The sequence below is a fragment of the Alosa sapidissima genome, chromosome 18 (genome assembly GCF_018492685.1).
Source record: "Alosa sapidissima isolate fAloSap1 chromosome 18, fAloSap1.pri, whole genome shotgun sequence".
Taxonomy (NCBI): Eukaryota; Metazoa; Chordata; class Actinopteri; order Clupeiformes; family Clupeidae; genus Alosa; species Alosa sapidissima.
The window spans coordinates 1860906-1881900 of NC_055974.1; the positions used below are offsets into that span (position 1 = coordinate 1860906).

Genomic DNA, 20995 nt, shown 5'->3' on the forward strand with positions numbered 1-20995 from the left:
AAGTAGCCTACTACGAACAAACCATAGGCCTGCACTTTAATGGGATTTGATCTAGCCTACCTAAAAGCCTATGGGAATGAGTTGGCCACATGGGGTGGTAGACTTCTTCGATGGTTTCGTTTTTAGTGAGTTTTCACCTGTTCAATGTGATTTTCCCTTTAGGCCAACAGCTGCCGCTAGATCTCATTAATCAGTCCAATTAAGGTATCAGGTTATTCCCTTAAGGTCTGATGAGATCTGATGTAGTCTGATGAAGAGTGATGCTCGAGACGTCAGAGTTACCTATAGTACAATTCTAATAAACAAGACAAAAAGAGGAGCTAGTGTGCAGATATTCCTTGTGATTTTTATTCCCTTAACAGAACCATAGGAAACTCTTTTTGAAATGTTGAAGCTAGAAGATGGCTGTTATAGTGCACTATAGCTTCAACGAAAAAAATGAATGCAAAATATCAGGAATTGATCATTATTGAAAATTCAAGACGTCTCTGTGCAGTAAGGGCTATTTGAGCAAAATGTGTATTCAGATATATGTAAGGTCTGATATATGCCTGATGAAATCTGCTCAATCAATGCTCAAAAGCTCTGAAACCATACAGAAAACATGTAATACTGCTCAGCACACGTGAATCCTGGCTCATCCAAAGACAAACTACTTTGTTTTCTACTTAATAACTACTTCTTTGTCCTCATTAGTTGTAGGCCTACATGTGTGTCTGTTAACAAGTTCATGTCTGTCACCACAGTTCATGAAAAAGTAGGATACTTTGTAGACTAGTCATCTTCAATTAAAAATGTTAGTTATTTACTGGTGGTCACCCTTTACCAAGATTGTTAGAAATGGCCCGTATTTGAATATGGAAATATGCTTGGAATAACTTTAACAAATGGAGACAAGGAGCTTATTTATGACTCAGACTTTGGATGTTGTTTGTAGGTTTTTGTTCATAGCAATGGTCATGTTATGCCCCAGATAGCAAAATCAGATTTGCAAATATCCGACCACCAGTAGTGTGCCACTAGTCTGCTGCTGGACCACCATCATCTTTAATTTAACTGGTTGTGAATATAAAAAAAATGTTTGGACCACAATTGACAAAGTGTTGGGGTGTTTGTCAGCAACCTACCAGTGGACCGCAGGAAAACCAATGAGAGAAACACCAGTGGACCACCTGATCTGGCCCAGTGGGCCGACAGCGCTCCACCAGCCTCTTGCTAACTGGGGTAGGCCAAGTGAAGACATAAAACATGGAATATTCCACAACACAGCATTGATAAGCCAGGCCTCCAGCTGTTGTATGCAACGTGTTTGTGGGATAAATGTAGGTTACTCATGTGGCTATGTCATGCGAGCTTGTGTTCAATCATCTATCAACAAATGAATCAATGTGAAACCACAACCAAAGCTTTCATTTTGTAGGCCTAATAGCTTACAAGTTAGATTTCAACGTTCTCAGTTTTTGTGTCAGTTACCGACACGCACGTTCGTCTCATATCGGAGTTAATATTGCTAACACACTCTCACACACAGCCATGTCCTCTTTTGGTTCGCACTGGAGCTTTAAGAACGTTCTGTCTGTCCACGCGTTACGCAGTGTACACACAAGCTGTTAGGTCCCACATCCTGGTACTTTTCACCGTTGTCAAGGCATCAATAGGAAGAAAGGCAGCCTGGCTCGTGCAAAGTAGCTGCAGTGTCCTGACAGTGCCCATGTCCAAGCGCCCGAAAAGTGTCCCGGAAAGTTAGGTGTAACTACCAGGTAAAACTGATGCATGCTTTATTTCACACATTTCGGAGAGGGGTTTTGAATGGCGCCGAGCATTGCTATGTAATTGGTATCGCTTCGTTTTACATAAAGCAATCCCCTGGCAGACAGACGCCAGTCTGTGTGGACAGGAGAAGGAAGAGCTTGTCCATTGTAGCCTACAGTAGTAACGTTACACAAGAGACAACGCAAACTGGGCATGATTACAACGAAACTGGCGCGCTTGTAAGTTATTTAACCCTCTCAATTTTGTCGCACTACTGTAGGAAATGCTACGGAGCCCTAGCTGAATGTATTTGTAAATAAATACGTGAATTATGGCTAACGATAACCCTCCACTATAGACAGAGGGGGACATGTTTTAAAGGGACAGGTCGGTTTTTTTGCTTCCTGATTTGACTGTTCCACGTCTAGATTTTTCAGGAATTCTCCGCATTCCAGCCAACAAAGACAGCATCTAAAAGTCAGCTCTGTTATTTCAGTGTGCTATAGCATAAAAATAGGACTTTATGTAGTTGAAAACAGGAAATCATTTATAAAAAATAGGGTTTTATGTAGTTGAAAACAGGGAATCATTTGAACTGCATATTGGTATGTGTGTGCTAGCTACTTTAACTCTTGACCATTAATGTCACATTCTGTGGCCTCTAGTGGGGCAAGGATAATTAGTGATAGGCCTATATATTTTAGGCCATGCAGTTGGGTGTAAGCATGGGCTAGGAAGCAATTAAAATGTGGGTGGGGCTAAAATCGGAATCATTGGTCCAACCCAACCAATCACATTGATCAGGGATTCCTGACGTTACTACTTAATCTAAACTTTACAAACTGACAATAAACAGTATAAGAAGTCCGGAAACAATGTATGTGGGCCTTGGCTGTAAATTAAATTCTACATTTTTCCAACTGCATTTTTTTGATGTTTTCTGGCCCTTACCATAGGCCCTTACGGTTTTGAATCTAGCGTCATCCCTTCTTGCTGATTGGGCAGGTAGTCTGCCGAGTCTGGCAAGTGAATCTGAGGAGGACCGCAAGGTCGAAACGTCATCTGCCAAATAATGACACATAAACTCAAAAAAGAGTACCAAGGAGTGTACAAACTTTTTTCTTAAAAAACAGGTAGGCTAGTCTGCCGACCTGGGGAAACGCTAGTGAATCTGTCTCCCTCAAAAGAGATCTAGTGTGGGCTGGCCAGGCTACTTTTCTATTCTTTCACACAAACATAAAGTTAATCTATTTGTGGGCATTTGAGGATGGTTTTGGGAAGTAACCATGTAGGCTACACCATGCTGTTGGAGGTGCAAACAAATGCTGCATCACCATTGAGATCACATACTGTAGTAAGGAGCTGGCTTAATGGTAATAAATGTATTTTGCCTTGTTTAGATTGTTGTTGATAGACCAAACTTTTCTTTTAACATCACCATAGGTCTTTTATTGATGAGGGTTCTGCTCTCCCAGATTTCCTAGCTAACCCTTAAGTTAAATTTCATAGGCTACTAAATGACACGTAGGAAGGCCTATAGGGCAGACATAACTCAAACTCATTTCAGGGAGGCACCATGACACTTACCACCTACCTCTGATGACAAAATGTTATAATATATCACAGCCTATTGCAGTTTATAATCTACACAGGTTCATTTATTCAATTCAGTTTCTAGGGAGTTTGGCCTCATCACATAGGCTTCAGGGTTCTACGGTCATGGAATATCTGGAATATTATGACATTTTTAATAAAGTCTATTCCAGACATGGAAAGTCAAGGACTTATATCATTTTTGGGGCAAAGTCAGGGAATATCAGGGAATTTTGTTGTAGTAGTTTAAAATGTACTTGACAAAATACATAAATACAAATGAGTTTGGTTCCAAAACACTATATCTCCATTTTTAATTTAATGGATAATCACATTAATAAGTCATGTTTTTTGATTGTGTATTTCAGGTAATATGAATAAAATTGCAGTTGTGTTGTTTTGATTGAGTAAAGATTTTCAAGCAGCATTGGTGTTAATCGGGTTATTCACTTTTCCGATTACTGCTTGCTCGTGGCTGTGGTTAGCCTTCCTTTGATAATTCAATGCCCAGTTATTCATTTCCCAAATGGTCTTGGAAATTCAGGATTTTTGTCAGGGAAAAGTCATGGAGGAACGATGAGGCTTACCTGAGCAGCTTGCCAGATACTTAAAAAGAAGAAATGACACCTGTTAAATTTACCTCAGCATGTCTTTAAAGTAATTTGACCACAAAGGGCAGTGGAAAAGTAGTCTAAATATTACACACAGTGCAGCAAGCAACACTGTCATCTATTGGCAGGGTCCACTTGAGGGTGAAATACTTTTTTGTAAAACTTTGCCATCGCACTGTAAGATGCTTTGATGTTGAGCATCAGGGAGCCGTTATCAATATGTGTGAGCTAGCTTCCAGGAAAGGTGGGATGTCTGTATAGCGGGAATGAAAATGTTTATTCAATCAGCCATTTCTTAACCGTGGACAATAAGGCACTGTGATCTTTACATTAACCGTCGTGTTTTGTTGCCGTATTCTCTTTTTTTGCATACTAATAAACAAAAAGTTAGTGATGTTATTTTGAAATATACAAAACATTTCAATAATGCTTTATTATTAGTAGGCTATACCTCTTGATAGTGGTAAAATTAAGTTATTAATTATGTTATTTATTTCATGAGATGCACAGGTAGTGCTTGTCTAAAAATACTATGTAGCCTATTTTTATCTCACAGCCTCTCTTTTGATGTACATATGAATAGTCACATTCTGGACTTAAAAATGTAAATTGAGAAAACCTGTCTTTCTACTCTTATTTCTTTCTCCGGACCACAGGATGCTGCAGCACAAACCTCTGATAGATGGACAAATGTCTTTGATTCATATGTCATTTGGTTACAGTCAGAGGAGAGAATACCAAAGTGACCCAATATGTGACTGCTGTTAACCTCCAAGATGGGAAACTAACTGAACAAATTGGAGTGGAATGTGAGGCGAGACTACAGTTTCTTTGCTAAAGACTGTTGCAGAGTCGATGATCCAATGGCCACTGCAAAAGGTCCTCGCACACAGCGCTATCGCCCAGCATCTGAATTTGATAACGCCACACTTGCTAAGAAGAGGGAATATTGGAGAACTAAGAAAAGGGAACAAAGGGCAAAAGTGTCTGCTGTTAGGAAGAAGCTTGGGGCAGAGAACTCAAGTGTCTGTGATGCGAGACGCAACACCTTTGGTGCCCATGTGCAAAATGCTGCGTCGGGTCCCATGTTGCTAAACAGAGATGGAACATACCAGTCCAATGTGTGTGACCCATCTGAATCAGGTCTTTTGACCTCCAGCTGTGGTGAGCGAGTGGTCAAGACTGGTGAAAGTGAGGTTCGTGTGTCGGGAGCAGTTCCAGGCTCCTCACCACAAAACGTTTCCCCTGCCCAGAATGTCCGATGGTTCCAGAGGATTAAACTAAACAAAGTCTTACCAAAAATCCCAGAGGGATCAGATGCTCCACAAGGCAGTGCAATGGGTTGTAGAAAAATGGCCACAACAGGGCCTTCAGTTGTATCCAACACCTTAGCCAAATCCAGCAGATCTCTACAGAACATCAACGCCCCAGTGCCTGCAGTTCACGTCACAGTGCATCCTGCTATTACCGCGAACCACAGAACTCCAAGCAGAATAGAAGCTACTAATAGAACAACTTCAGTTAAGGTGTATAGTCACAGCCTTCCACAAAAGAGTAAACCTGGACTTAATGACCACAAGAGGCCTCAAGTAAGAGTCCAAATCCCACATAAAGCTGTGCCTCTTAGTGTGACAAACAAAGTAGGGGTTGATGTGAAACAGTGCTCCTCAGAAGTCGGTAGTGCCAACATTAAGACTAAACCGTGTGCCTTGGCCACAAAGTTCACATCTCCTCTTGAAAGACAGACGCCTAAGACAGAGGAGCAGAGGGCAGCAAAACGACGTGAGGTGTGGCGCATCAAGAAAAGGGAACAAAGAGCAAAACGGGCTGCAAAGTTAGCCAGGGAGAGGGAGAGAATACAGAGGATGGATGTTACAGTGCAAGGGACAGTGCAGACGTCCTGTGCAACTCTTACTAGACCAAGACTGTTGAGGCAGGGTCAAAGGCAAGCTGTAAATCAGGCCAGGATGCCATGTGTTCCTGCTTCGCAAATGCAGATACAGAGGCAGCAGCAAAACCAGGCATTAGCATTGTCTGGCCCCAGTCCAAAAAGCACACCTACTGCAATTAGAAAACAATCTGATGGCCCTTTGATATCCAATCATATTGTGATAGATCCTCAGCCACCAGCTGTTGTAAAAACAGGAGTCCCAAAACAGACCAATGCATTTTATGCACCCTCTGCGGCAACATCAACTTGTGTTGTTAGTAATAACATGAACTTGGAACGAGGCTTTGCCCATGCACCTAAAGAAGTCACCGCTCAGTTTTCAAACACAGCCAGAGGCACAGCACGTCCCAAAATACAAATAAATAAGTTTGTAAGAACCCAAAGGTTTCTTGTACATAGAAATACAAGGATGCCCCTCATGTCTTTCCATGAAAACCCAGAAGAAACAGCTGAGCAAAGGATGGCCAGGAAAAGAGAATACTGGCGCATCAAAAAGCGTGAGCAGCGGGCCAAACTCTCAGGGGAGATGAAGGCCAGGCTGAGGGAGCGGGATAGCCTGCTGCGCCGTGTGAAACGCTACCAGTCCATCTTGGAGGAGATGCGTCGGGCACGAGCAGAAAGTCAGAGGGTCCAACAACTTCGCAGAAATATCATAATTGATAGCTCAGAGCCCATTGGTGGCTATATTAGGGAGGATGGGACTGTCACCATTAGTATGCAAACTACATCTTCTGCAAAAGGCACAGGTGGAGTTGAAAAGTTGTCCCCCTCCAAACCACTGCTACCCACTGCACATTGTAAGGTTTTCACTAATAAAGGATGTGGTAGTTTTAGTGGCCACATTAACTTAAACCCTCCACCTTTACAAAAAGGAGCAGTTCAGCTGAAAAGTAGTTACCCTGACCAGATGTCTGTCCAGGAACCTCCAAAATTAGTCTGTATTACACCTAGGCTTCTGACAAATAACCTTCATAATAAATTCACAAACTCAAGTCCTAGTACTTCTCAAATGACTGTTTCTGCTCCAGACCATAATCAAAATATTATTAATGACACTACAAATTTTAAGAGGATTGGGAATGTAGCCAGGCCATTTGGCACAGTTCCTGTGGCTGCTGAACCCACTCCAGAACTAACTGAAGAAGAAAGGATTGCTCGAAGGCGTGAATACTGGAGAATCAAAAAGCGGGAGCAGAGAGCCAAGCGTGCTGCCCGACTTAGGCAAGGACTGTTACGCGGAAGGGCCATGGCAGCTATGAGAAGACGGCAGAACCATACCCCAGTGTCTATACCCAGCAGTGGCAACCAGACCACAACAAATTCCTCTGTCCCAGTCAACACCTCAACCACTCTCCCTTTACCACCCAGCATATGTATTCCTCTCCCAGCTGAAAGCGTGAAGCAAGAAGAAGAGTTGTCGGTCAAGCAAGAGCTGAATTCTCCTTTGGAACAGTCCTTCTGCAGTGACCATAAGCCCTCCCTTGCAGCACTCCAAGAGTTGCCGAGTGAAACAGACCCATCAGGCAGTGTGGACAGCCAGGCCACCACGCTCCTGGCTGTGGCCTCCATGAAGAAACTCCTAGAGGAATCGCTTAGCACTGTTGTGAGCTCGGACACACCAGAAACAAGCATTACAGTGGAAGCATCTCAGTGTAAGACTGAAGAGGAGCCACTGGTTGTTGAGGAGTCAACAACTTCTGATGTCAAACCAAATCCTGCGTTAGATGCCGCTGAAGAGGTAGTGGAGGTTGAAATGCCAGGGTCCATCTGCTTTTCTGCTGAAGATGCACATCTACAGACAAATGAAAACTCAGGATGCCACACCCGTCCTCCAACATCTCCTCTTCTCCCCAATCCACATTGCAGTCAAGAAAGTCCACCATGTATTGATACCCGGTCCTTGCCTGACATCATGGCTTCCTCAGCTTCCATCATGCCTGCTTCTCTCTGCTCCACTCAGCAACCACCCTGCTCTCAAACCTCAACAACTCCTACTTCAGCACAAACAGTTCAGGCGTTTTGCTCCACAAGGGCCAACCTGCAGCCATCTTGTTCCTTAAAGACATCAAGTCATCAACCACCTGGAACAGAGGTGCCTAATGAAAAGTCCCTCCTGCAAAGGAAGAGGGAGTACTGGAGGCTCATGAAGAGACAGCAGAGGGCCAGGAAAGCACAAGAGAAGCAGAGGAAACCAGCTACAAAAGCACTTCAGGTACATCAGCACATTATAACAGAATCTTAAAGTGAAGTTTAATTGCCAGACCCAAATAGCATTAAAGCTGCAGTTGGCAAGATTTTTTTTTATCATGTTCACTGAAACCGACACTATGCTCCGACAGAACAACATAAATCAGCCGGTTTTAGAAAAAAACCCGCACTTCTACCTCCACCCTTCTAGCTCTTGGTTTTTCTGGTCCAATCAGAGCAGGGCTGTGTGAGATCTGACTGTCAATTACAGTTTGGTGCAGTCTGGTGCGCACTGACGAGCACAAACTCGATGAGAGGGTGCTCGGCAGTAGTGGGGGAGAGGCATGAGAGTTGTAAACATTCAACATTTCTTTTTCTTTTTTCTCCTTTCAGACTCAGAGGCCAAGTCAGAGCAGCTGCCCAAAGGCCAGTCTACCTCTCAATAATTCTGCTTCTTCAGGTTGCACCTTGAAAGGAAAGACACACCATGGTACAGTCAATTCATTGCCCACTCTTCATGTCATGAACCACCCTGTTTCCAATACAAACCAGCAGCAGAATCTCCATCAGTATGGCTCACCGTCAGATAGGTCCCTCATTGCACATAAAACCGCAAAGCCTGGATGTTCTCCCAGGGCTAACCTTCAGGGCCATCCCTCCTGTGGTCGTGCACTTGCACGTACCAGTGGAAGCAGAGAGGTCCCTCCACTTTTGCGGCAAAGGGTAATCCCTGTACCCTCTGGTGAAAAGAATGGGCCACTGCTATTGGTGCAGCCTCAACAGGACTCCGCCCCTGAGCAAAGGCAGGGAGTGAGCCGCTGGTGTCTCCAGGGGCAAACGGGTGCCTCCGTGCCCCCTTCCCCCCCCACACTTACAGCCAACCGCCCCAACCACCGTCCCTCTGAACTCTTCGGTACGGCAGCCCCTCCATCTCACAACAGCAGGAGCCTGGCCAAGCACTCGGGCACTTTCAGTTCCCACAAGCGCACACAGAGTGCCGTTAATGATGATGATGTTATGCGAAGGAAGAGGGAGTACTGGCGGGTTAAGAAGAAGGAGCAGAGGGCCAGGAAGGCAGCACGCGAGAGTGGGCTTGGACATATGGGCACATCTTCTGAATGGGAACTGGTCCTCCCCGCCCAAAGCCAGTTACTTCAAGATGAACAATCTCAGGTAGGGTGTAATTTCATTATATTTAGAACACCATGGAATTGCTTTAACCTGGCTTCCACTTTCCCATCTTTTGGCACCCAGATTTCTGCTATGAGTAAAAATGATCTGATCAGTCCAGTATTGACCTAATGTTGGTTAGAAAATGTGTCCATCTTTCAACGGTGCTGTAGCCTCATTATTAAAATGTTGTGGAAGCAAGGTTCATCTGGATCCGGAAAATATTTTAGTACTCTGTACACTGTTTTGTGATATATTGTATTCTGATGATAAAACAATGTGCAGAAAAACCATCCTGAGGCACTGATATTAAAACCTCGCAGGTGGCCTCCAAGGCTGGTGTCAGAGACACTTAAATAAGGGAGAACTTTCACTCTTTTGAACACATGCGGATTCCGAAACTGGCTGCAGTTTATGTAAAGGGGACTCGCAAGTGAGCTCAGAATGAATGGAAGTCTGTGGAGCTTCTCTGACCAATCAGCATTCATAAGCAGAATGCTAGCGTGTTTAGGGCACCCACCCATTAAGAAACCGATTTCCTTTAGATGTATAACCCATACTGTACTTGTGAAAACTACAATAACATTCGATATTTAGCTGTCTAGCCCCATAGACCCCTATTCATATTGCACTCGTTCATGATCGCCCCCTAGGTGAACTGCAACCAGTTTCGATATAATGGGAGTTAATAGGAAGTGAACAGGCTTGCTGTAAAGGGGCTCTGCTGGTTTTCAGGTTTCACCATTCCCTAGAACAAATTTAGTCCCCAAAATGGGGGAAAGAGTAGCCTAGTTAAAAACCAAACACACTCACGATTGGGAAACCTTTCCAATGCTAGCATGGTGACAGGTGTAGACATAGCCTTAACTTTGGTTGGGCTGGACCAATAATTTCAATCACATTGACCAGGGATTCCTAACATTACTTCCCTACATTGTCTAAACTTTACAAACTGACAATAAACAGGATCGGCTCTCAGAAAACAATGTATGTAGGCCTACCCTTTGCTGTAAATAAATTAATTAGTGAATTTTGGTGTTCCAAACTAGTATCTCCCTGAAAGGGGATCTAGGTGGGCGTGGCCAGGCTAGGAAAATAGGGTCCAGTTTTGAAAAAAAGGATTTTCCTCATGAAACCTTATCCGAATGTGGCCAGGGCATTAATTATTCCAAGGATTATGTAAATATAACGTAATACAATTAAGGTAGCTGTTTAGTTGAGGTAGTGTATTACAATGATTCCTCATGCTATGGAAGATGCATGTTTATTTGTGTGTAAAAGCTGTCCTTACACATTGCAGGACACCAGACAGTGGTTCAAGGCTGAAGAGACTGACTTGGCTGTGAGGTAAAAAGAATACATACAAACAAAACCCCTCAAAACCAAATATGTAACCTAAATAGGAAGAGTTTCCTCGATTACACTTCCTTTTAAATGTCTTTAAATGTTTTAACATGGTAATGTTTTTTTTAACATGGTAATGTTTTTTGTCCTGTTTTTCATCAGTTCACAAGTGGATACAGATGAGGGCTATTTGGGCATGCATCCCAAACCTGTGAAAGGTATAGTTTACTCATGTAATTTGTTATCTTGCATACCTTGCATACACACATCCCACACTGGAACAGAGATATCTTTATCTGATGCTGTATATTGTGTCAGATGGATAAGAATACACCACCTGTACCTGTTGAATGCTTTTGGACCAATCTCCAAATGCCCTTGTTGCATGTGTCTACAGTCTGTAATGTAATGCAACAATTGCTGCATAAGTTGCCTCATTCTTAAAGGGATATTCCACAATTTGGGGAATTACACACGGTAATTTTCCCATTTAAAACTTGTCTCTTCTCAAATTAGAAAGTGTAATAAGACTAACGGAAAATGAAACGTGGAGATTTTCTAGGCTGATTTGACATGGAACTACACTCTCATTCCGGCATAATAATCTGCTGCAGCTCAAACTAGTTGCTGGAAGTTATAGCCTACGGGGACTATTTTCAGGTGCTGCTGCGCCCATAGTACACTCCAGGGGGTCAAGAGCGTGCAGATTAGCTTCGGCATGTTAGCATAAGCCATTTTCAAGTATGGCGCCGCATGGAGCATTTGGAACCAACTCCGTGCATGAAAGTCCGTGTTGGGCACGAGCTCTCATGTGCGTACATGTTGGTTGGCGGGTACCTATCCGGCGGCTACAGTCAAACGTTACTCAGTGTGGGACTCCACTCGGACTCCACGCGCGTTCCTGAGCAACTCTTCTTGTTATGTGAAAAGCAAGGTATGTGCATTATCCCCACCCTCTGAACTGGAGGACGACTCTTTTTCCAGAATATCCAATAAAAATCAACGTTGGTCCATGTGTCTTTTCCAGCTTTGGAACTTGGCGCATGGTCAGAGCCGACTGGTGCTGGATCCGAGCCCCAGTGTTCAATATGGCGTTGACTATGAATTGGCCGGATTTACTAGCTTAGCCTTCACCATTCATTTGTATGGAAAATTACTAGAAATTTTATTTTAGTCAATTTTAAGTGTGATGCTAGCAGGCGAGATGCTAATGGTCTAATCCGATTCAATGATCTATGCTAGGCTGGAGCTAAATGTGATATCCCCAGACTCGGCCAGAACAGCTGGATGAACTGGAGAAATCAGTTCAACTCGAGGGGAGGTGGAAAATGATTGCAATTCCCCAAATGGTGGAAATATCCCTTGAATTTTGGTATTCTAAACAAGGTCAAGTCCCTATGCAGAATTAGATGGAGACCTCACATGAGCTTCCCATAGATACTTTAAAAGATGAGGGATCTCCATTTAGTAATTTTGTCCCAGTTGAAAGTAATAATAAAGTTTACAACCTGAAAAGGCATTCAGAGGAAGGAAGTCTACCAAAGTTGTTTAGAGTAGAGACAGTAACATCTCTCAGATAGCAGAAAAAGTAACATAAAAAACCCAATCTGCATTTGCCCAAATTCTCACTTACAATGAGTTCACTTACATTCTTGAATGTAGAAACACGACAGATGAAGTCGAGCTCATCTTATCTCCTTTGACCTTGTGTTTCCTCAGAAGAGGCTGAGTTGGCCATCAAGAAAGAAGAGGAAGACGTCCTCGATCCCAGCGGCGGCCCTGCTTCAGCGAGCTTGTGGCGGAGCCGCTACCTCATGGACTATGACCCACTGAACCAGCTGCTGGTGTGCATGGTGTGCGGGGAGCAGCAGTTCTCCCACAGCCCGGAGGCGGCCCAGGCCCACATCGAGGAGGCCCACCCTGAGACGCTGACCCTCGGCCAACAGCAGCGCTGGAAGCTGCAGCAGGCCTGGGAGGAGCAGGTGGCCCAGCGCGAGCAGTTCTTCAGCAGCCAGCTGCAGCAGCACGCCGGCACCACGCAACCAGGTGAGCGAGGCAGCCGCCACTGCACCGTCACTTAAGGCCTTCACACAGTAAAAATCCGTCATTTCAAACACCTCAAATACAGAAAACTGCAGTAGGAAATCTCATTCAGTGACACTCTACAGATGTGAAAAGCATAGGAGATTAAAGTTTCTGAGTCAGTGTGTACACATGATTGACACAATGTGAGGTTGTGCTTATGTTGTCGTTCTGCAACAACTTTCAGACGAAAAATATGGATGTGTGTGTGGGGGGGGGGGGGGGGGGGGGGTGTTAAGATACCAGGGTTGCTAGTAATGCAGACGCAGTTGACAACACACACACCTTTTCAAGTGCCTTCTCATAATTACACAAACTACCGGGACAATCTACCCCTATAGGAAAATGCATGATTTGGCACCTGGCTTCCATCGAGTTACGAAAAAAAAATATGTTGCAGTATAGCACTGCTTCAAAGGTGATTCCAAAATACCAATACTGAACAAAGCTGCCTAATTCTGGCAAAAATGACATTAAGAAAGACCACCTGTCGATATGAAGTGAATGTAGCATCCATGTGGGGGTTTATTTGTTAAGGCTATTTCATGTTCTCCAAATGCATGCTATGTTAATCTGTTTTTTTCTCTCACCCCCAAGACAACATCGCAGAAGTGGAGGTGACTGTGGAGATGGACGACTCTTCACAATCAATATACAACAAGTCTGCAAAGAGCAAGAAAACGAGAAAATTCTGAGTACTATTTCAAATGGCAGCTACTTGTATTCCAGTCATGCATTTGCAGTGAGATGAGCGAAGCGACTGAATGATGTGCATGAAGTTATTTTATACTATAGTTTGTACTATAGCTGCTTGGTTTAAAGGTGTGGGCAAAAAGGGCTTTGGAATGAGCAACTGAAAAGAATTTGAGTTATTTTTTCCCCTTTTTGCCCTGTGTGCATGTCACTTAAACAGCTGAAGGACTTTGAGCAAAGCAAACTAGTGTTTACATCATTCTATTACAGCTTCTATTACAAGTTACGGGATGGCACATTTTTACACACATGCACATACACAAACTTGAATGTATTGTCATATTTGCTGTTTTTATATGAATGCGATATTTATATTTCATTCACAAAGAAGAACAAAAACATGTTTCTGTTCAGGGATAAGCAAAATTAACAAACAAAAAAAATGCCTTTTAGACTCTCCTGCATGGAAAGAGTAATTCAGATTGAAGTAGCTATGCTAGCAGTTTTCAAGCCTCAAACTTTGGCCACTTCCATCTCAATTATAGAAGAAGACATTAATATAACATTCCATCATATTTGGCCTCAGTCCAGTTTTAATGTAATGTAATTATTTTCCCCTGCTCCATCCTCCAGAACAGTCTTACTCTGCCGTGTTTAATATTCTTCATCAGTTCTGGTTGACTGAAGAAGACCGTCAGCTATTCATTGCAGCTTTTATACCAGGTCAGGTTATGTTTGTACCTGAAAATTATTTAAAAGCACAGTTTCCCCAGTTACTAATACTTACCTATTTGAATATATTGTTAGAATGTAATTCAACAGCTTTTGTACAGGTACATTTGTAATGCATTTGTAGAATTTCTTATTTTCTATTCCTCTGAAGATGGTTTTCTTTTGTTGCAGCATTTTGAGTAATGTCTTGCATGATTGGGCTTCCAGGTGTATGTAAATGTGGCTTTGATTTAAAAAAAAAAAAAATCTTTCAGGTTATTTATTACTCATCTGTACCCAAATGCATTACATGTTTTGTTATATAAGCGTGTTATATAAAGATGTTTAATTATGTATGGGTCACGTATATTTAGCACTGATGAAACAATCAATAATTTACCATGATTAGCATTACCATAAAACACTTGAAGGACCAGAAACTGAATTAAAAGCCCTCACAGCCCAGTTCTCATCCAGAATCATCTCTAATCTCGAAGGATTACACGCCAATCTCATATCCTCACAGGCAGAGGACGTGTGTCCTAGAGGCCCTTGAGCACAGGTCTATAAAAAGCATCTTTTTGCTCAGTAATTTACTCTGCTGCAGTGGGCTATTGATCGTGTGTATAGAAGTTCCATTAAATAACATATCTACTGAAGTTGTCACTTGGCATCACGATTGTACCTAAACTCTGCAGAGTACAGAATGACTGGTGTCCGTGGCTGGATGGATATAGTTCAGTCCGGGGCCCTGTTTAATTACCTTGCAGTGAGTAGCTGACCCTTTTAGGGTTTGGGAGGCCCTCCACCCCCATCACAACCATGCATTTCTGAGAACTTGTGAGGCCCCTTCAAAAAATTCTCAACATCCAGCTCAAGTTTATCCTGCACACCCCTTAGTGGCCAGTTCTCACTATTGTTCCTTCTTAGTCAGTTCCCCCTGCAGGGCCTCACACAACACAGTTTTGGAGCCCCATGCTTGTACTTTCATTTCCCTTCAGCTCGTAGATGGATGGAGGGCTTTGGCAGAACAGCCGTGAAAGACCCCAATGCTTTCTGCACTCACTACCACGCTGCTTTGGGCCCCTGCGTGAGGCATCTTAAGCTAGTTCCTCCTGGTACACATTCCAAGGGTCCTGACATACATTCCAAGATCTACTAGGGCATTACTCACTACTTTAAATCCAGATAAGAATGATTCAGACAGAGGAACCAGTTGAAGGCCAGAGTGGCAGCGCTCCTTGCTCAGTGGTTTATCTGAGAGGGCATCCCTGGAGTCCTCACTGCACTCCCAGGAGAGGCGTATCAGGATTGTCTTCCACACAGCAGACAGAGGTGGTCTCTTTCTCGTTAGCACAATGCTGTCCTGTGGAGCTGATGGTAGTCTCCATCCAACTTTTGAATGGACGTTTTGACCATTCAAATAAAACAATTATGATTTGTTAGAAGGGGTGGATTAACTCTCAATTAAGGTATAATGCAATTAAAACTGCATTTCTACCTCCTTTAACGTTGCTCTTATCCATTTTGATCCAACAGTTGTTCAGAACTCTTGCCTTGATTAGGAGAATGTCCATAGAATATGAGAATAAGCTGAACGGCTTCCTGACTTCTGATGAGTCATTTAAACTTTGGATTGCTCTCTTGAAGGGGTAACGGTTTCATCTGTAGCTCACCGTACAAAAAAACATTCCCACACTTCATCACATAAATACAGACTTTACCTTTTTACTCAGTTGTTACAATATTGCATGATTTCATTTTCATACATTTAAATAATACACATTCACTCAGACATTACCACCAATGGACATATTTCTGATTAAAATGACTGTCAAAATAAACAAAAAGGTTTGAATCTGAACCAGTTACATAAAATAAAAATATGTCTGCAGTATTCAACAAGAGTGTCCACACACGTGCATCAGCATAGGACCTTTTGCAAACAGATGATGCACTGAACCGTCTTTATTTTTTTGCTGTTAGGGATGACTGAGTATCCGGTCTTCTTCTTGTAGAGTTCAAGTTGCAATCCCAGCAAAGCACAACTAAGCCAGCTAGCCCCTCAGGAGTATCTGAGTGTTGGAACTAATATTAGATTAGGGTTATCATCTAATCCTCTTGGAGTAGACCTGGGACACGTTGGCATGACGCTGCAGTAAGCTGCTGACCCTCCCTGCGGCCCTCACTGCTTCACTCTCTGCCCCCCCAGCTGCTGGTCCATGACATGGTCAGGTTCCGAGCTGTGTTCCGCCTCCATGTCCGCTCCTGGAGGCCGCTGTGGTTCCGTGAGGTCTTGGAGCTCCCGGGGCCCGGACTCCAGGCGGAAGACGGTGGGGATGCGACCCAAGATAGGGTTGGTCTCCTGGAGGCCTGCGATCCAGCGGGCCAGAGTGACCTGGTCACCCTGGCCGGCCATACACATGGCGTAGATGGCCCCCTCCTCCACTGAAGAGCAAAGGATTTTTTTAATACATAAATAATTAACGTTTATTCAGTAACGTTTATTCAGTTATTCAGTAACATGGTCATTACAAAATAATTTACTGATAAGCAAGAGGAGATTCATATGTTTAAATAGCCAGAGTGAAGATGACATAATTACCATGTTCGTTACCTGGACAAAATACTGTATTAAACATATTGCAGTTACATCCATGAATAGGTCAATGTGTGCAGGGAAGGAATTAAATAAAAGATCTCTAGAACTTACCATCGTCCACATTGAAGCTGAAATCATCCCCCATGTCACGCTGAAGATCCATGTCTATCCACAGAGGGTAGTGAATAGATTGCTGAGGACCCACAAGCTCCAGGTCCATGTACTCCTCCACCTACAGGGCACAAGCAACAAGGCCGTCACTGCTTGGAAAACATTTAAAGTGTTTAAACTTAATGATGCCAAACCCTGCTGTTCTGGAACTACTAAAGGCTCATAAAATCAAATAGAGAAATAGATTTGTATCCATTTAGAGGAATAGCACATCAGCAGATGTGTTCGATTCCATATTGTGGGTGTCAAGCCGATCTCATTAGATGGTTGTCTATCTTAAACATTGGGAAAACAAACAACTCTTCACACCTTCTCCTCAGGTGGCACCGGGTCTGCCTTCAGCACATAGTAGTAGACGCAGGTCCTCCTGAGCCACAGGGGATACGGTCCCTCCACAAACACCGGCTTGCTGGGGTTGTGCTTGGCCAGGAGGGCCTGCTGGTCTGGACTCTGGATCCCTGATGGGCAGAGAGCAATGCAGCCGTTACTACTTCAGCAACTGATAACGGAAACATTTGGTGCCATGTCTTTCTGCTGTGTGGATTCCTTTCAGTTAACTTTAATCTGATCTAGATGTTTTATTATCAATGTATCGGCAGCTTGTCTTACCTAACTTTTCAGGCCGCCACGCGAGCCAGACGAGGGGAATGCTTGACGCATGTTCAAATGTACCAAATAATAATCCAAACTTTCAACTTAAATAGGATTCTCTAGCCTTCTAAACGTAACTGAAAACTATCCTAGATAGTGTATGAATGCAAATCAATGTAAATGAAGGTCCTTTATACTATATTCTTAATAAGAAATTCGCGAATAGCGTGGTCAAAAAAACTGTCTAGCGCTGAATAGCGTTTTCCTAATCAAGCACCTCCCTAGGCCGCACTTCCTGTCAGTCTATATAGTCAAAGTCCTTTTAGGCAAGTCCCTCCACTCGGCGGCCATATAGCAACGCTTTTTGGGCACTCATCAGGCATCCTATTCAGCAGAAATGTGCGTGCGCAAGGCTTCACGACACCAATTTTGCTCCAGCGGCGAGTTCACAACACATGATTGGGAAGATGTCTTCACAACACACCATATGATTGGCTCAATGTATTCACATCACACCACATAATTGGCTCAATGTATTCACATGTCGACGTTTTGCCGAGGAAGGGGTGGGATATGTGTAGACAACAGCCATATTGGCGTTACAAACTAACCCCATGCATTTCTATGGAGGATTTTTTGAGTGCCGTGTCTCCTCATTAGAAAGTCTCTGATATAGTCTTCCTGCAGGTGTGTCATGACTTGTGCAGGGGGAGACGACATTAAGTAAACTAAAACAAAAGGATAAATTGGCCCTAACAATCAATGTCAAACAACCTTTGGTCTGATCAACACTCAACACATTGAATCATGATGTTAAGTAAGTGAACAGGAATACCAGTATTCATAGGTGTGAGTACATAAGGCATTTTGACCACTTTGACTTCCTACATTTTTCACAGTGCTACTCTTAAAGAGATGTTCCTAAGTCTCAAATGATGGAGGAGGAAAGTTTCATACCAACAATGTGCGGCTCCTGGACCTCCTCGCCAGTCTCTGTGATGTCTGTGTAGGGCATCTGTGTTGGAGAGAGAAAAGGTCTGCTTCAGTCCACTTAGAAATCATAGAGCAACAAGATGAGAGCCACAAACTAAGCGTGGCTTCTTCGCTTGAGCTGTTGTTCTATTCTATGTGAGTAGTGCTTATTTCTGCACTACTACTACTACTCTATGTGAGTAGTGCTTATTGCTGCACTACTACTAATACTGCACCTTGACTGTTGAATAAAAGTCTCAGCTAAATGACTGAATGTAAATGTAAGAGAAGCCATAGATAAGTAACCACAGAAACGCAGGGTGGGCAAACTCATTAGGTCAGATGAGCAAGGGAATGTTCCAAAGTACACAATGCCCTAGAGCGGACTTTGGGTTGTTCCAATATAGTATACAGTGTATTATACTGTAGCTATAGTAGAATGATAGAAATGGTGATGCATGATCATTTTCAAACCCTTATCTAATCCAGATTATCATCACTGATCCATACACAGGTTAGGTATGGATAAACTGATACATGGGGACATATAGTAGGCCTATGTGTGCTTCAAGTACCAGACTAAGCTTGTTATTAATCCATCTCTCCTGATTCACTGCCTCCAAGTAATTGAGTAATACTGTATGTGTGTGTATCACCAATGCAATTGTGGCAGGATTAAGATTTCAGCATTTAAATATCACAAAGCTTTAGTACAGGCCAGGGTCAATTCTTTGGTAAATATTGCTTGTGTTCACATTCAACATAAAGTCTGTCTGCACGTCTACAGTTCAGGGTCAATAATGTGAGACTGAAGAGTCCTCCCAGCTGACCTGATAGACGGTGACTCTGGTGTCCATGTCGTTGGCGATGCGCGTGAGGCTGAAGCGGGCCAGGTCCACCGGGTCCGCGGGCAGCTCGTGGGGCACAGGGAACGGGTTAGCGTGCTTGAACTTGGGGAACCAGTACATGAGGCGCTGGTACTTCCTCACCGGGTGGCCCTTGGGCCCGAAGATCTGCACCAGGAGGACCTTGGTCTCCACGTTTGGCATGATTCCTGTGACCAGACAGAAAGAATGGGATCAAAAATGGAACGTTGCTTGACAACACTTGCCTGTCTGAGGATAGCACCAGTGACCTAAATTTAAACTGAGACCATATGCACACTCACGGTAGTAAGGTTAACTGCTTGAAAAAGATGATAAAAGCATATGACTAGGTATAAAATGAAATATTTAAGCGGGCAGAAGGTTTCTGAGATTGTAGATTGTGTGTGGAGACCCACCATGATTCTCCATCTGTTCCAGCACTTCTACTGCGCACTCCTGTTGCCGTGGGTAATGGTTGAACATCCTCTGGATAAAGTTCCGTGGCACAAACACCTCCTTGGGAAAAACATCCAAGAGCTTGTTATAAACGGTGATGTCTCGCTCCACCCCGAACTCTGGCATCTTCTTCAGCGCTGCGTATATGAACTCCACGTGGCCTCGCCGGCGCACATCCCTCTTGTTGAAAACCTCCACGACCTTGTTGAATGTGGCTTTGTTCTTTGCCTCTTTGCCCGCCCTTTCAAACAGGTCGTCATGGGCAACCAAAGACTTGTCCTTGTTGCCATCCTCCTCACTTCCTTTGAGAGTTGAGGGCACAGGCTGCTTCTTGTCGTACCTGGAGCTGGCATGGAATGCCCGGTGCACCTGCTGGAGAAAAACAAAAATAAAATGGAAAAGAATCACCACAGACTCTCAGCTGGAAATAGCTCCATGGATGCTTCAATGGACCTTTTTCACAACAGCCATTTTTTGACATGAAATATATGGCAGGCCTATGTGTTACTAATGACATTAATTAAGGTTCTGATTCTGCTACACTTTTATTGAACAGAGACTTCATTAAGGTACTTAGTAGCCTAACAGCTGTGCTTGCCCTATTATTTCATGTCAAAATGGCAGCAATGAAATACACTATATTGCCAAAAATGATTAGGTCACCTGCCTTGACTCACATATGAACTTAAGTGACATCCCATTCTTAATCCGTAGGGTTTAATATGACGTCGATCCATCTTTTGCATAGCAGCTTCAACTCTTCTGGGAAGGCTTTCCACAAGGTTTAGGAGTGTGTTTATGGGAATGTTTGACCATTCTTCCAGAAGCGCATTTGTGAGGTCACACACTGATGTCGGACGAGGAGACTGGCTCTCAGTCTCCGCTCTAATTCATCCCAAAGGTGTTATATAGGGTTGAGGTCAGGACTCTGTGCAGGTCAGTCAACACTAAACTATGTCATCCATGTCTTTATGGACCTTGCTTTGTGCACTGTCCATTGTGTACAGTCATGTTGGAACAGGGTCTATCCCCAAACTATTCCCACAAAGTTAAGAGCATGGAATTGTCCAAGATCTCTTGGTATGCTGAAGCATTCAGAGTTTCTTTTCAATGGAACTAAGGAATAAAAAACAACCAGGTGACCCAATACTTTTGGCAATATAGTGTAGGTCGATGGTGAAACAGTGTATGGTAGATGTCATTTACCTGGACACCGGTACTGCTTAGACCGAGGGAGCAATGT

The 20995-nt window shown here is 43.5% G+C and overlaps 2 protein-coding genes across 7 annotated transcripts in view; one reads left to right on the forward strand and one right to left on the reverse strand.

Annotated features, from left to right (window-relative positions):
• Positions 1-1018: 1018 nt before the first annotated feature.
• si:dkey-28a3.2 lies at positions 1019-15422 on the forward strand. Of its 4 annotated transcripts, XM_042070407.1 has the most exons (8): positions 1744-1760; positions 1860-1991; positions 4613-8119; positions 8488-9267; positions 10565-10611; positions 10771-10826; positions 12328-12654; positions 13288-15422. In XM_042070407.1, the coding sequence occupies exons 3-8, from the start codon at positions 4820-4822 to the stop codon at positions 13383-13385; spliced, it is 4608 nt and encodes a 1535-aa protein (XP_041926341.1). In that variant the 5' UTR covers positions 1744-1760; positions 1860-1991; positions 4613-4819; the 3' UTR covers positions 13386-15422. The 4 variants fall into 4 exon arrangements, with proteins under 4 accessions (XP_041926342.1, XP_041926338.1, XP_041926340.1 ...); XM_042070408.1 differs by lacking the exons at positions 1744-1760; positions 1860-1991 and adding an exon at positions 1019-1224; XM_042070404.1 differs by having other exon boundaries at positions 1465-1991.
• A 380-nt stretch (positions 15423-15802) lies between these two features.
• ecsit (ECSIT signaling integrator) overlaps positions 15803-20995 on the reverse strand; it is a 5889-nt gene continuing 696 nt past the window's right edge. The window contains exons 2-8 of one of the 3 annotated variants that reach the window (XM_042069049.1): positions 20959-20995; positions 19713-20121; positions 19261-19484; positions 18416-18473; positions 17177-17325; positions 16808-16928; positions 15803-16542 (exon numbers count right to left, since the gene is read on the reverse strand). The exon at positions 20959-20995 is cut by the window's right edge and continues 119 nt beyond it. In XM_042069049.1, coding sequence (XP_041924983.1) covers positions 16280-16542; positions 16808-16928; positions 17177-17325; positions 18416-18473; positions 19261-19484; positions 19713-20121; positions 20959-20995 — 1261 coding nt within the window. In that variant the 3' untranslated portion in view covers positions 15803-16279. Of the gene's footprint in view, positions 16543-16807; positions 16929-17176; positions 17326-18415; positions 18474-19260; positions 19485-19712; positions 20125-20429; positions 20868-20958 lie in introns of those variants that run through there. The other 2 variants (XM_042069048.1, XM_042069050.1) reach the window with 2 other exon arrangements.